General features: G+C 42.6%; 1 protein-coding gene across 4 annotated transcripts in view; it reads left to right on the top strand.

The window, feature by feature from the left end:
- Positions 1-16,906, top strand: part of il1rapl1b (interleukin 1 receptor accessory protein-like 1b) — a 235,762-nt gene that overhangs the window by 113,919 nt on the left and 104,937 nt on the right. For all 4 annotated transcript variants that reach the window (XM_084100351.1, XM_084100349.1, XM_084100350.1 and 1 more), the window contains exons 4-5: positions 6,775-6,961; positions 8,791-8,944. In XM_084100351.1, coding sequence (XP_083956477.1) covers positions 6,775-6,961; positions 8,791-8,944 — 341 coding nt within the window. The remainder of the gene's footprint in view (positions 1-6,774; positions 6,962-8,790; positions 8,945-16,906) is intronic.

Raw genomic sequence — 16,906 nt, 5'->3', positions numbered from 1 at the left:
CAGTGACTCCGAAGCTGTTCAGTTAAGGTAAAAAAGTTACTTAGTTCACCTTTAAGTGGTGATTTACTAAGAATCTCTCTCTCCGCTAGGATATCAATTTTAATATCTAAAATTTTGTTGAACTCTCTCATTTTCAGCTGAAAACATATATGCTACAGTCACCCTTTACCTCATGACCTGCATTTAACAATGTGCTGATATAGTGGATTTGTGTTGTGATTGTGTGTCTCTGTGTGTGTGTGTGTGTCTGTGTCTCTGCGTGTGTGTGTGTGTGGGTGTGTATATTTGTTCCGTGAACAGTTCTGTGTTGTTGTCGTTGTGTTCAGACGCAGTGTAGAGCTGCACTCATCTGTATCTGGCACCATCAGATTAATTTATTATCAGTAAAAAGAGATTCGGTTTATTGAGGCAGTCAAATTTATACAGTGCATTAGTTTAAACAGTCATCTGAACATTTACACTTTTAATGAAGTTGAAAAGTCAGCAACAAACATTAGAAAGCGAGATAGAGAAGCAAGTGTTGATGTGTTTGTGTGACGTGGCACTATAGAGAGAGAACCGGCTCTAACTTCACACTGAATCGCTGAGAGTGGAAGGATACGGGCAAAGAATGAGGCATTATGGGTAAACACTGGCTCCAGCTCATGTTAATCAGCCTCGGCGCTGGGACACATGAGTTATGCGTCGGTCCGAAGTGCGTCTCCTCCACTCCCAGCAGAGCCTGACCTTCCTCAGGTCATAAATAATACAGCACTCATAAAACACTGATTTAAAGATATGCTGTAGCGAACACCAACCGGCTTCAGCAGATCTTCAGGCGTCACTCACGCGACAGCGCTTATGATATCCGGCGCAGGAGGATCTCATCAATATTTCCCCAAGAATGCTCAGTTCTATCTGTTTTAGAAGAGAAATGAACTACATGCTGCGTTGCAGATGTAAAATCTGCTGAATGTGGTGTTGATGGAGCTAAAAGTACATCTCTTGTTGCTCCACACCTGGTCAGGACACCATGTTGGAAGAGGGAAACGCTCACAATATCCATGCAGTCCGCAGGCGTTCAGAGGGAAAATTAATGATTTAACCAATGCTAGATTCCCTATTCCCACGTAACAGCTGCCTTCATCCCGTAATTAACCGTGATAAATTCTCCTCCAAGGTCCTTAATACTTCCAACAATGAATCAAACATGATCATACGTTTAGTCAAAATGCCATTAATTATAAACTGACCCAATTTTTAGTGGATTCACTGAAATTCATACCTTAAGTTTAGCTTGAGACTATGGGTAAATATTATCTGTGTCATCCAATCTATGTGTAATGATATAAAAATTCTATTTTATCTTTCTGCTAGTGAGACACATTAGATTAGATTAGATTAGATTAGATCATCGTTATTGTCATTGTGCAGAATACAAGTACAGAGCCAGTGAAGTGCAGTGACCATCTAACCAGACGTGTCTATTGACCATAACAGTGCAAGAAGCAACAAGAGGAAGAATGTACAAAATTGCAGTATGGAGACAGGTTCATGTACAGTGCAGTTGTTTCTTTAACATTACGTATTACAGTTTTTCTCAATTGTTTACACACAAATACTGGTACTTGAGACACAATGCCCACAACATGTAACTCATTCACCAACCCCCTGAACCAATCCTGCTAAACTACAAGCACAATTCCTGCTTTACACTCAAATTGCAGTTCTAAAACACACTTTTTTCAAAACACTACACACAATTCTCTGCTTTTGGCACAATTTTCATGCAGAAAATCTCTTGTTTTCACAAGGAACACACTGCCATTCAGATACACACACTGACTCATCACATGGGCAAACACCCGTCACACAGTTTTACAATCAGCAATCAGAGCTTTAGCATAAAAGGGCAACAGGTGAGCTCTTCAATGGAGCAATGGATGCCAACATTGGATTTTTTTTTTTGATTTTTTTTACTGTAACTGTATACAGTCAATTCTTCTGTTGTTTTGTATGTAGACCACTGTATGTACAACTTTGTGTTGGTTGGGATGTACACTGTGTACATTGTTTTTATGGGAAAAATAAAATATATTTGTTACCCTGTATTTGTGTGTTCTGAGTATAAAAACAATATTCTCAAATATTTTACAACACACTTATGTATGTATCTGTAGTAAGTGTAACACTGAACAAAAAAAAGGCCTAAGTCATTATGATGAATGGAGAAGAAGTGTTTTCCATTCATCATAGTGTTTTACATTGAGCACATCAGTGTACAACTGGTTCTTATAAATGTCTATTCATATGATGGTTTGTGTGTGTCATTTGAAAATAAAATACCATTTTGAGAAGAAATAACATTGTTTTGAATGTAAAGTTTCATTTTGCAGGAGAATTGAGGGGTTTTGCCCATTGTGTGTGTGTTTTTTGATTTGTGTGTAGAGTTCTGAGAATATGAGGCATGCTTTCAGAAAATGTGTGTAAACAATCGAGAAAAACTGTAAGTGGTCCGGGTTGGATGTAGAGTTCAGCATTTGGGTTTATAGTTCAGAGTCTGGGTTTATAGTTCAGCGTTTGGATTTATAGTTCAGCTTTTATTCTGTTTTTTTTTATTTTATTTTTTTTATGTACTGTAAAGATTGTTTGTTGTATTTATTGTATGCATCCATGGAGAGCGCTCCTAATTTCGTTGTATTGTAAAGTAAAATGGCAATAAAGGCATTCAATTCAATTCAATTCAATTATAGTTCAGCGTCTGGGTTTATAGTTCAGCGTCTGGGTTTATAGTTCAGTGTCTGGGTTTAGCGTTCAGTGTCTGGGTTTATAGTTCAGCGTCTGGGTTTATAGTTCAGCGTTTGGGTTTTCTAGTTCAGCGTCTGGGTTTATAGTTCAGCGTCTGGGTTTATAGTTCAGCGTCTGGGTTTAGCGTTCAGCGTTTGGGTTTTCTAGTTCAGCGTCTGGGTTTATAGTTCAGCGTCTGGGTTTATATTTCAGTGTTTGGGTTTATATTTCAGTGTTTGGGTTTATATTTCAGTGTTTGGGTTTATATTTCAGTGTTTGGGTTTTCAAGTTCAGTGTCTGGGTTTATAGTTCAGTGTCTGGGTTTATAGTTCAGCGTCTGGGTTTATAGTTCAGCGATTGGGTTTATAATTCAGCGTCTAGGTTTATAGTTCAGCGTTTGGGTTTATAGTTCAGCGTCTGGGTTTATAGTTCAGCGTTTGGGTTTATAGTTCAGCGTCTGGGTTTATAGTTCAGCGTTTGAGTTTATAGTTCAGTGTCTGGGTTTATAGTCCAGCGTCTGGGTTTAGCGTTCAGCATCTGGGTTTATAGTTCAGCGTTTGGGTTTTCTAGTTCAGTGTTTGGGTTTATAGTTCAGCATCTGGGTTTATAGTTCAGCATTTGGATTTATAGTTCAGCGTCTGGGTTTAGAGTTCAGCTAGTTCAGCGTCTGGGTTTAGAGTTTAGTGTCTGGGTTTATAGTTCAGCATTTGGATTTATAGTTACGCGTCTGGGTTTAGAGTTCAGCTAGTTCAGCGTCTGGGTTTAGAGTTTAGTGTCTGGGTTTATAGTTCAGCGTTTGGGTTTATAGTTCAGCGTTTGGGTTTATAGTTCAGTGTCTAGGTTTATAGTTCAGCGTTTGGGTTTATAGTCCATGGAGAGCGCTCCTAATTTCGTTGTATTGTAAAGTAAAATGGCAATAAAGGCATTCAATTCAATTCAATTCAATTCAATTCAATTCAATTCAATTCAATTATAGTTCAGCGTCTGGGTTTATAGTCCAGCGTCTGGGTTTATAGTCCAGCGTCTTGGTTTAGCGTTCAGCGTATATTTCAGCGTTTGGGTTTTCTAGTTCAGTGTCTGGGTTTATAGTTCAGCATCTGGGTTTATAATTCAGCGTCTAGGTTTATAGTTCAGCGTCTGGGTTTATAGTTCAGCGTTTGGGTTTATAGTCCATGGAGAGCGCTCCTAATTTCGTTGTATTGTAAAGTAAAATGGCAATAAAGGCATTCAATTCAATTCAATTCAATTCAATTCAATTATAGTTCAGCGTCTGGGTTTATAGTCCAGCGTCTGGGTTTAGCGTTCAGCGTATATTTCAGTGTTTGGGTTTGGGTTTTCTAGTTCAGTGTCTGGTTTTATAGTTCAGTGTCTGGGTTTATAGTTCAGAATCTGGGTTTATAGTTCAGCGTCTGGGTTTATAGTCCAGCGTCTGGGTTTAGCGTTCAGCATCTGGGTTTATAGTTCAGAGTTTGGGTTTATAGTTCAGTGTCTGGGTTTAGCGTTCAGTGTCTGGGTTTAGAGTTCAGCATCTGGGTTTATAGTCCAGCGTTTGGGTTTATAGTTCAGCGTTTGGGTTTATAGTTCAGCGTTTGGGTTTTCTAGTTCAGTGTTTGGGTTTATAGTTCAGCGTCTGGGTTTATAGTTCAGCGTTTGGGTTTATAGTTCAGCGTCTGGGTTTATAGTTCAGTGTCTGGGTTTATAGTTCAGCGTCTGGGTTTAGAGTTCAGTGTCTGGGTTTATAGTTCAGCATTTGGGTTTAGCGTTCAGCGTCTGGGTTTATATTTCAGCGTTTGGGTTTTCTAGTTCAGTGTTTGGGTTTATAGTTCAGCGTCTGGGTTTATAGTTCAGCGTTTGGGTTTTCTAGTTCAGTGTTTGGGTTTATAGTTCAGCGTCTGGGTTTATAGTTCAGCGTTTGGGTTTTCTAGTTCAGTGTTTGGGTTTATAGTTCAGCGTCTGGGTTTATAGTTCAGCGTTTGGGTTTATAGTTCAGCGTCTGGGTTTAGAGTTCAGTGTCTGGGTTTATAGTTCAGCGTTTGGGTTTATAGTTCAGCGTCTGGGTTTAGAGTTCAGTGTCTGGGTTTAGAGTTCAGCGTCTGGGTTTAGAGTTCAGCGTCTGGGTTTATAGTTCAGCGTTTGGGTTTTCTAGTTCAGTGTTTGGGTTTATAGTTCAGCGTCTGGGTTTATAGTTCAGCGTTTGGGTTTATAGTTCAGCGTCTGGGTTTAGAGTTCAGCGTCTGGGTTTATAGTTCAGCGTTTGGGTTTATAGTTCAGCGTCTGGGTTTAGAGTTCAGTGTCTGGGTTTATAGTTCAGCGTTTGGGTTTATAGTTCAGCGTCTGGGTTTAGAGTTCAGTGTCTGGGTTTATAGTTCAGCGTTTGGGTTTATAGCTCAGCGTCTGGGTTTAGCGTTCAGCGTCTGGGTTTATAGTTCAGCGTCTGGGTTTTCTAGTTCAGTGTTTGGGTTTATAGTTCAGCGTCTGGGTTTATAGTTCAGCGTTTGGGTTTATAGTTCAGCATTTGGGTTTTCTAGTTCAGCGTTTGGGTTTATAGTTCAGCATTTGGGTTTTCTAGTTCAGTGTTTGGGTTTTCTAGTTCAGCGTTTGGGTTTCAACGGTCAATGCATGCTTTTCTCTGATCGGATAGCTATAGAAAAAGACGGATTTAAATCCGATCGCTCAAACCACTTCAGGAGGTTGTCTGAGACGCATTCCAGATGAAACTGGAGAAGTGTAAATGCATCTGGTTGTTGAAACCACACATGTAGATTTTACTCCTCCCAAAATGTTAAAAAATAAACGTGTGAGAGCGTGTTATAGCCAGATATGACGGCACGCATCACATCGCTTAAAACACGCATTGCCGCAGATGAATCTGTGTATCTCAGCAAGCCAACACGTAAACTGCCACAAATGAAACAGAAAGTAAGTTGCTGATGCTCAAAACGCAATCATCTTCATTCAAAAAAGTGAGACTAAATGATCTTACCACTGCTGATGCCGCTCTCCTATTGTGGTCTTTTATCTTGAAATTAGTTTATGAAAAATAAAATGCAGCTCATATCTGTTGCTTTCGCTGACTTGAATGTGGTAATTGAAGATCGGATTTATATTCATTTTGCGGAGACACATTTATGTGGGCAAGTGTGAATGGAACCGTTTTAACAAATCAGATAGCTATCAGTAAAAAATGCATGAAATGACCAGGTGTAAACAGGCTCTTAGCTGCTGCGTGTCTTTTCATCCAGTTCACACCTTGATTGTATTTGTTTTTTTCATTCTAATTAAGTTTATTTAAATATAACTTACGGTAATTTAAATCGCTTTAAGTCATGCTGAGGCCTCTGATGGGCCCCGGCCTCCTGCATGAGACTGACCACATTCACGGTTCATTAATCATTTGTAGACTCTGATTTTGTCCGCCTGTCTTCTGATGTCCTGTATATAAAGGAACAGTATTGTTACAGGAACAGTGTTGTATTATTTCACCAGAGAATCAAACCGCAGACTAATTATAAGACCCTTTTAAAGCCGGAGGTGTGGATAACTGTTAAGCTTTAGTTTTCATTCTCTGGGTCCTCATAGTCTCCGTTCACTCTTCGAGTCAGCACTTCTCTCCGTTCTGCATTGTGTTGTTTCTTCTGTTCAGGGAGTTGTTTTCCAATAAATTCAATTGTGGCAGTAAGAGGCGTCGGCTGAGAGCATCATTCAACAAACCTGAGAAATGGCCTGCTGGTTCCCTGCTCTCATTTCTGCTGATCTGAGACATCCGTTACCAAAGACAAGCAAAGAAACAATCACTGAGAATGATGTGAAAACACGACCTACCCTTTTAACTGAGCGTTTACTGCATTAGTCCTGTAAAGACTCCTTTCAACGATTAAGGGGATTTCTGTGAGATTCCTCTCTCCTGCTGATCGACATGAAAGAACAAACATTTGATTCCCTTTTCCCTTTGTCTGTGTGTGTATAGTGTGAAGCTTGTTGATCATGTTGGTTTTGTGTGTTTTGCAGGAACTCCACGTACTGTATGAAAGTGTCGATGTCGCTCACGGTGGCCGAGAACAATTCGGGTCTCTGTTACAACTCCAAGATGAGGTACTTTGAGAAGGCCGAGTTGAGTAAGAGCAAAGACATCCTCTGTCCTGATATAGATGACTACACACAGTCCGGGAAAGACCCAGAGATCACCTGGTACAAGGTACGGTCACCTTGTTTATTTAATCTAAAATACTCTTCATTTTGTTTCCATCCCATCATCTTCATTTCAATCTCACCAAAAACATGCTTTTACCGTTTTCGTTCAGAGTTGGAAATAGAAGCTATTATGCAGAAAAAAGACCTTTCATCAATCCTGAAGTCCTGAGGCAGAAAATGAGACAGAGAAACTGTGGAGGAAAGTTGTACGAGTTGGTCAGTTTCTGCCAGCCATGAGACTACACTAGCACTTATTCATCTGAAGTAAACGCGTGTCAAATTAAACGTCTGCTGCACTTTAGTTTCCGGCTAAATTGAATCAAAGACAGATGATCGCTGTGGACATTCGTGCAGGAAACATGACTGGATTTAGTTAGCATCAAAGCATCCAGCACAGAGAGAGAGAAGCAAGCGATGAACCCACTGATAAAACTGTCTGATTCTCCAACAAATGACTTATTTGATCTGGTTCTTTAAATTAATCACTGGTTTATATCAGTCTTTAAACCGTGGCTATATATACACTGAGATAATTGACCTGCTTGCAAAGAGGTCTCGTTTGCAGTTCTTGAATCATTTCCTTCTTCTTCTAAAAACATTTTTAGGGCCCTATTTTACACCCAGCGCAATGCAGTGCCAAGCTTTTTGGTAGTTTCAGCCTGATGCAGTTTTCATTTTCACGTCCTGCTCCACATTGTTTAAATAGCAAATGCATTTGCGCCCATTTGTGTGACCATGGGCTGCTGGTCTGAAAACGAGGTGTGTTCTGGCGCATTGTTGGAGCGTTGCTATTTTGAGGCAACAAAAATAGACTATTTTTCTTTAGCAATATTTTTGTTTGTTATTTAATGAGCGTGTTAATAATGTGCGCCTATAGGCGGGTCCACAACGTGCGTACACTCTGCTTATTAAACACACAGAGACGCACAGCAGCACACAAACATGCCAAATATTTAAAATTAAAAGGATTACAATAAAAAAGATTATTATTGTGTACATAAAGATATATGTTATGATATATATATGATCTGCTTGCGCATTTTTACCTCGCGTACGAGAAGATCTGTTTGCGCTCTGGAGACGCGTTCGGTCTTTCCACTATCAAATTCCATCATGTAAATAGCGAATCCGCCATGGCGCGAGCGCAACTGGCATTTAAAGGGAATGGGAGATGAGACTCTGATTGGTTTAACGCACGTAAATCCCAAAACACACCCATTACTCATTAAGAGAATAGAGATGACCCTTTTAGACCTTGCGCCTGGCGCGCCAACCATTTTTCCCATCATTAAACTAGCAAAAGTGGATTCGGACACGCCCTAAGTGAACTTGCGCCGTGTGCTTTAGACCATGTGCTTAGATCGTTAAATAGGCCCCTTAATATCTTATAGTGTTATTTTTTTTCTCATCACACAAAGGCGGTATGTTTTCATAAAAATCAATAAATTGTGTCTGTTCTATCATTGACAATTAAAAAGACCTTAATCTTTGTCAGTTAAATCTTTGCTGAGATTAACACTGCTTAACTGCAGCACGGTTCATGCATCGTTTCTCATGGTTCACTGCTTTAATAATGAACTCATCTGCTCATCTACATGGGAAATAATAGGTGGTAAATAAATGATTGACAGGCATTTTGGCAGGCGTTGCCAAGGCAACAATTCATAGATGAAATTCTAGCTGTTGTCACAACATTGTCAAGTGTGAAATCAGTAATGCTGCAGTCTGTAGACATCATTGAAAGCCGCCCACTTGAAGGCAATTCATTAATGTGTCATTCTAGCGAAATGAGATCCCAGCTGCATTAAACACGGATCTGTTTTCTGGATGCAGGAATGCCGGGTGAAACAGTGGAGACCGAGCGTTGTCAGGAGGGCAGATGTGCTCTCCATCAAAGACGTGCGGGAAGACGACATTGGGAATTACACCTGTGAATTACAGTTTGGGAGTTTTGTGGTGAGGAGGACCACGGATCTGTCCGTCACAGGTAAGATGAGCTCGTCTGATCCAGTGCTGAAGCTGAACTGGACAGCGCTGTTCTAAGCATTCAGAGAACTACGTTTTTAATGTTACACGTGTTTTATAGTTTGGATCTGATCTGAAATGTGTGAGTTTTGATGGATTGTGTGTGTTAGGGTTGCGATCTTGATCTGATCCTGCATTGCTAAGGCTCTTCAGTAATGGCTGCCATGATCTTCATTAGTCTCATATTGAGCTGCACAGGAAGTGCTCATCTGCACAGGAAGTGCTCGTGCACAGGAAGTGCTCATCTGCACAGGAAGTGCTCATCTGCACAGGAAGTGCTCGTGCACAGGAAGTGCTCATCTGCACAGGAAGTGCTCATCTGCACTGGAAGTGCTCATCTGCACTGGAAGTGCTCTGCACTGGAAGTGCTCATCTGCACAGGAAGTACTCATCTGCACAGGAAGTGCTCATCTGCACAGGAAGTGCTCATCTGCACAGGAAGTACTCATCTGCACTGGAAGTGCTCATCTCCACAGGAAGTGCTCATCTGCACAGGAAGTGCTCGTGCACAGGAAGTGCTTATCTGCACAGGAAGTGCTCATCTGCACAGGAAGTACTCATCTGCACAGGAAGTGCTCATCTGCACAGGAAGTGCTCATCTGCACTGGAAGTGCTCATCTGCACAGGAAGTGCTCATCTGCACTGGAAGTGCTCATCTGCACAGGAAGTACTCATCTGCACAGGAAGTGCTCATCTGCACAGGAAACAGTGTTACAAGCCTCAGCTTGGCTGCTCTTCAAAAGTCCACTGACCAGTTTAATTAATTTGCTTTCAGGCCTGGCTGATAAAGGACATGCGTCACACGTCCTTCCTGCTGTTGTGCATTTAGAAACAGGTTGTGCAAAATTGTGAATTTGAATCAAATTGGCCACAACACACAGGAAGTTGAAATTGGAATTGGAATTGGAATAATTCAGAGTACTTCCACACAGATGAGGCATTCTGGGAAATGGAGTTATCTTTTATTTATTCAGTGTAACAAAATATGCATAAATGCAGATTGCAGTTTTGCATCCTGTTTGCTACTTCAATTCAAATTCAATTCAGCTTTTATAAGGCCTTTCCAGTTCGGTTACAATGCAGGACACAGTCTTCGGTGGCAGATGGTGAAACTACAATGTCTTTGCCATGTATTCTAAACAGAACAAACATAAAACGCATTAAGTTCTTTACAATATGCTAGCCTAATTCTGATGTCAAAGCTTTGAAAGATTGACATGTTGAATAAATGCTTTTGTCTATTCAAGGTTCAAGGTATTTTATTGTCATTCTGTACATGTTGACACGTGAGAACGAAATATGTACTCAGGACCAGCAGCGTTCATGCATGCTATTGAACCTTCAGAACAGCATCATACAGAACATACATGTTTAGTTATGGTCAGTAGTCTTTATTTTCTCATCAGGAGCATTCATATTTGTACAACTCTTGGTTCTGGTTCCTTAATCTGGTTTGGGAAGCATCAGTGTTGATATTCAGTATAACCTCTTGCCTGTGCTTGTCCAGAACTGCTCGGATTGGGAAAATCTCTCACTCCACTCATATACGCTGATGATGATCCAGTCCTGCTTTCAGTCTGTGTTGTTTGGAATCCCTTTAAAACCATTTTATTTTGTGAAGAAGAAATATAAAATAAATGTAAAGCTACATGCTATATGAACTGATAAATCACACTGGCGATCGTGCTGTTCTGTATATCTGCACGGTTGTGTTCACCTCTGCTGATCACAGATCTGAACGAGTTTATCGTGTGTTTCATACGTGTGTTGATATCTCATTGACCAGGACAGGCAGCGTTCGTCCCAGTGGACGTTACTCGGCTCGGCTCGAGATCTTGTCGCTCTTATATATTCACTGAGAAAGCTTCATGCTCCTGGTATGTGCTTCAAATGCTGCAGCATCTGTTTATTTCTCCTGTTTGTGAAAGTGATAATGCAGTTTTGGTATTATTTTATAATGCTTTAGGAAGTGAGTGGGTCAATATTAGGACTTTGTCAGAGAAATATGGATCTTCTAACAGTTAGATCCTGCGCTGGGAGAGGATTCTCTTCAGATGAAGTGTTATATAACAGATCTGGAGGAAAGATCTGCCTCAGTGTGTGTGTGTGTGTGTGTGTGTGTGTGTGTGAACATCTGAGATCTGGAGGAAAGATCTGCCTCAGTGTGTGTGTGTGTGTGTGTGTGTGTGTGAACATCTGAGATCTGGAGGAAAGATCTGCCTCAGTGTGTGTGTGTGTGTGTGTGTGTGTGTGTGTGTGTGTGTGTGTGAACATCTGAGATCTGGAGGAAAGATCTGCCTCAGTGTGTGTGTGTGTGTGTGTGTGTGAACATCTGAGATCTGGAGGAAAGATCTGCCTCAGTGTGTGTGTGTGTGTGTGTGTGTGTGTGTGTGTGTGTGAACATCTGAGATCTGGAGGAAAGATCTGCCTCAGTGTGTGTGTGTGTGTGTGTGTGTGTGTGTGTGTGTGTGTGAACATCTGAGATCTGGAGGAAAGATCTGCCTCAGTGTGTGTGTGTGTGTGTGTGTGTGTGTGTGTGTGTGTGTGTGTGTGTGAACATCTGAGATCTGGAGGAAAGATCTGCCTCAGTGTGTGTGTGTGTGTGTGTGTGTGTGTGTGTGTGTGTGAACATCTGAGATCTGGAGGAAAGATCTGCCTCAGTGTGTGTGTGTGTGTGTGTGTGTGAACATCTGAGATCTGGAGGAAAGATCTGCCTCAGTGTGTGTGTGTGTGTGTGTGTGTGTGTGTGAACATCTGAGATCTGGAGGAAAGATCTGCCTCAGTGTGTGTGTGTGTGTGTGTGTGTGTGTGTGTGTGAACATCTGAGATCTGGAGGAAAGATCTGCCTCAGTGTGTGTGTGTGTGTGTGTGTGTGTGTGAACATCTGAGATCTGGAGGAAAGATCTGCCTCAGTGTGTGTGTGTGTGTGTGTGTGTGTGTGTGTGTGTGTGAACATCTGAGATCTGGAGGAAAGATCTGCCTCAGTGTGTGTGTGTGTGTGTGTGTGTGTGTGAACATCTGAGATCTGGAGGAAAGATCTGCCTCAGTGTGTGTGTGTGTGTGTGTGTGTGTGTGAACATCTGAGATCTGGAGGAAAGATCTGCCTCAGTGTGTGTGTGTGTGTGTGTGTGTGTGTGTGTGTGTGTGTGTGTGTGTGTGTGTGTGTGTGAACATCTGAGATCTGGAGGAAAGATCTGCCTCAGTGTGTGTGTGTGTGTGTGTGTGTGTGTGTGTGTGAACATCTGAGATCTGGAGGAAAGATCTGCCTCAGTGTGTGTGTGTGTGTGTGTGTGTGTGTGTGTGTGTGTGAACATCTGAGATCTGGAGGAAAGATCTGCCTCAGTGTGTGTGTGTGTGTGTGTGTGTGTGTGTGAACATCTGAGATCTGGAGGAAAGATCTGCCTCAGTGTGTGTGTGTGTGTGTGTGTGTGTGAACATCTGAGATCTGGAGGAAAGATCTGCCTCAGTGTGTGTGTGTGTGTGTGTGTGTGTGTGTGTGAACATCTGAGATCTGGAGGAAAGATCTGCCTCAGTGTGTGTGTGTGTGTGTGTGTGTGTGTGAACATCTGAGATCTGGAGGAAAGATCTGCCTCAGTGTGTGTGTGTGTGTGTGTGTGTGTGTGTGTGTGTGTGTGTGTGTGAACATCTGAGATCTGGAGGAAAGATCTGCCTCAGTGTGTGTGTGTGTGTGTGTGTGTGTGTGTGTGTGTGTGTGTGTGTGTGAACATCTGAGATCTGGAGGAAAGATCTGCCTCAGTGTGTGTGTGTGTGTGTGTGTGTGTGTGTGTGTGTGTGTGTGTGTGTGAACATCTGAGATCTGGAGGAAAGATCTGCCTCAGTGTGTGTGTGTGTGTGTGTGTGTGTGTGTGTGTGTGTGTGTGTGTGTGAACATCTGAGATCTGGAGGAAAGATCTGCCTCAGTGTGTGTGTGTGTGTGTGTGTGTGTGTGTGTGTGTGTGTGAACATCTGAGATCTGGAGGAAAGATCGGCCTCAGTGTGTGTGTGTGTGTGTGTGTGTGTGTGTGTGTGTGTGAACATCTGAGATTTGGAGAAAGGATCTGCCCCAGTGTGTGTGTGTGTGTGTGTGTGTGTGTGTGTGTGTGTGTGAACATCTGAGATCTGGAGGAAAGATCTGCATCAGTGTGTGTGTGTGTGTGTGTGTGTGTGTGAACATCTGAGATCTGGAGGAAAGATCTGCCTCAGTGTGTGTGTGTGTGTGTGTGTGTGTGTGTGTGTGTGTGTGTGTGAACATCTGAGATCTGGAGGAAAGATCTGCCTCAGTGTGTGTGTGTGTGTGTGTGTGTGTGTGTGTGAACATCTGAGATCTGGAGGAAAGATCTGCCTCAGTGTGTGTGTGTGTGTGTGTGTGTGTGTGTGTGTGAACATCTGAGATCTGGAGAAAGGATCTGCCCCAGTGTGTGTGTGTGTGTGTGTGTGTGTGTGTGTGTGTGTGTGTGAACATCTGAGATCTGGAGGAAAGATCTGCCTCAGTGTGTGTGTGTGTGTGTGTGTGTGTGTGTGAACATCTGAGATCTGGAGGAAAGATCTGCCTCAGTGTGTGTGTGTGTGTGTGTGTGTGTGTGTGTGAACATCTGAGATCTGGAGGAAAGATCTGCATCAGTGTGTGTGTGTGTGTGTGTGTGTGTGTGTGAACATCTGAGATCTGGAGGAAAGATCTGCATCAGTGTGTGTGTGTGTGTGTGTGTGTGTGTGTGTGTGTGTGTGTGTGTGTGTGTGTGTGAGCTCTGTCCCCGGTGTGATCCTCATTTCTGCCGGTTTATTCCACGGGTCACTGTGAGCTCCACTGATCATCAGATGAAGGCTGGGTGTGTTTTTAACCCTAACCCTGAGTGTGTTTGTCCAGGCGGAGCGAGACTTATTTCCCATCCTCTCCCTCTACAGGAAGAAGGAAGCTCATCCCACATAAAAATCTATATTTATTGTCAATATTTTATTATGAATTTTTTCTTTTGTGGTTTTCTAATATGAGCTTAGATGATTGTGTTTTTTTGTGTGTGTGTTGTGTTGTTTGTGTCTCAGCACGTCACCTGTCAGATCTGTCAATCAAACTGCTGTCGTCGTAGCAACAGATTGGAAAATAATGAGAGATATTCTCACCTTATGGTTCCTGTACTGCCTTATTACATGTGAGAGAGAGGAAGGAATAGTGAGAGAAATGAAGAAAACAGCTGCAGTAGAAAGAAGGAGAGAAACAAACGAAGGTGTGATGCAGAGAGAAGAAAAATATGGGTGAAGTGAGAAGAGACAGAGAGAGAGAGAGAGAGAGAGAGAGAGAGAGAGAGAGAGAGAGAGAGGAAGAGAGAGAGAGAGAGAGAGTGAGAGAGAGAGAGAGAGAGAGAGAGAGAGAGATAGAGAATGTGGTTTGACAGTGAGTGCAAACATATCCGAACAACTGTACGAAATCTGTCAAATCAAAAACACAGAGATCCTGACAATGAAGAACTCTGCCATCAATATCATGAAGCTCTTAGACTGTACAAACAAACTCTAAGAGTAAAAAAGGAAAAACACACAGAACAATTATTTCAAAAAATGGAGGAGTCCATAAATACCAGTAACTTCTGGAACAACTGGAACACTCTCTATAGACCACAGCAGGAAGAACTGGCCATTCAGAACGGGGACATATGGAGGACACACTTTGAAAATCTGTACAAAACACCTGAAACAAATCCTGCTCGAAATGAATTAAAAACCAAATTAGAAATCCTGAAAGAAAAAATTAAAGACAACCAGAACCCCCTAGATTTCCCAATCACTGTAGATGAGCTTACAGAGAGACTACATGCTTTAAAACCCAACAAGGCATGTGGCATTGATGGAACATTAAACGAAATGATCAAATACACCAACGACAAATTCAAAACTGCAATAATCAAATTATTCAATATTGTTTTGAGTGTAGGATATTTCCCCGACTCCTGGAACCAAGGCCTGATTACACCGATCTTTAAACAAGGAGACAAATATGAGCCAAACAATTACAGAGGCATATGTGTCAATAGCAACCTGGGGAAAATATTCTGTTCCATTATTAATGTAAGACTGCAGAACTTTCTTAAAACACACAAAATTCTGGACAAAAGTCAGATTGGTTTTCTGCCCAAACACAGAACATCTGACCACATCTACACCCTCCACACCATCATTGATAAACATGTTTACCAGAATAAATCAAAAGTCTTCGCTTGTTTTATTGACTTTGAGAAGGCTTTCGACTCGATCTGGCACGAAGGACTCTTCCTAAAACTACTGGAAAATGGGATTGGAGGGAAAACATTTGATCTGATAAACACCATGTATAAAAACAACACATGTGCTGTAAAAATAGGGAATAGTCGAACAGAATTTTTCCCCCAAAATCAAGGAGTCAGACAAGGTTGCCCATTGAGCCCCACTCTATTTAACATCTATATAAATGAATTAGCCAAAGCATTAAATAACTCCACTGCCCCCGGCCCAGCCCTGACGGACTCAGAGGTCAGATGTCTCCTCTTTGCAGATGATCTAGTCATTCTGTCAGAAACAAAAGAGGGACTACAACAGCTCCTCGACGTCGTAGAGACATTCAGTCTAACGTGGGCTCTCAAAATTAACTTAGCTAAAACAAAAATAATGATTTTTCAAAATAGATCCAGGTGTAGGGAAAATAAATACGTCTTCAGAGCAGGAAACCAAGTCCTCCAACACACCCACGAATACACATATCTGGGACTAAGGCTGAGTTCAACAGGGAACTTTAATCTGGCTGTGAATGAACTGAAAGCAAAAGCAATGAGAGTCTTCTACATGATTAAAAACACTATTCGGCATGAAATTCCAATTCAAACCTGGCTAAAAATCCTAAAAGCAATAATTGAACCCATTGCTCTGTATGGCAGCGAGATATGGGGACCTCTGAAAACCCAAGATTTCTCAAAATGGGAAAAAGAGGAAATCGAAACTCTGCATACCCAAATTTGTAAAAGCATCCTAAAAGTAAACAGAGCGACACCAAACAACTCGTGCAGAGCTGAATTAGGACAATACCCCCTGCTGATCACTATCCAAAAAAGAGCTGTGAAGTTCTACCAGCACCTGAAGCGCAGTGACCCGAGCTCATACCAGGCTGAGGCCCTGCGGTGTCAGGAGCAGAACCGGCACCGGAGCGCAGTGACCCGAGCTCATACCAGGCTGAGGCCCTGCGGTGTCAGGAGCAGAACCGGCACCGGAGCGCAGTGACCCGAGCTCATACCAGGCTGAGGCCCTGCGGTGTCAGGAGCAGAACCGGCACCGGAGCGCAGTGACCCGAGCTCATACCAGCTGAGGCCCTGCGGTGTCAGGAGCAGAACCGGCACCGGAGCGCAGTGACCCGAGCTCATACCAGCTGAAGCCCTGCGGTGTCAGGAGCAGAACCGGCACCGGAGCGCAGTGACCCGAGCTCATACCAGGCTGAGGCCCTGCGGTGTCAGGAGCAGAACCGGCACCGGAGCGCAGTGACCCGAGCTCATACCAGGCTGAGGCCCTGCGGTGTCAGGAGCAGAACCGGCACCGGAGCGCACTCTCACAGCTCATGCTGAAACTACAGCCAGACCAGCACTGCACTATCTGGCCCAACCAAATTATTAAATTACAAAAACAAAATTACATTACCTATTGGAAAGATGCTACTAAATCACAAAAGAAGATGGAACTCTATTTACACCTGAAAAGAGACTATACACCAGCAGAATACCTGAGCTGTGTGAAAGAGCATAAAATGAGAAAGACCCTGACCAAGTACAGGCTGAGTGACCACAGTCTGGCTGTAGAGAGAGGTGTGTGTGTGTGTGTGTGTGTGTGTGTGACCACAGTCTGGCTGTAGAGAGAGGCCGGCACAGGCAGAGATGGCAGCCGAGAGAGCAGAGGCTGTGTTCACTGTGCT

The sequence above is a fragment of the Abramis brama genome (assembly GCF_963993115.1).
Source record: "Abramis brama genome assembly, chromosome: 23".
Lineage (NCBI taxonomy): Eukaryota > Metazoa > Chordata > Actinopteri > Cypriniformes > Leuciscidae > Abramis > Abramis brama.
This window is presented reverse-complemented; position numbering and strand designations above follow the sequence as displayed.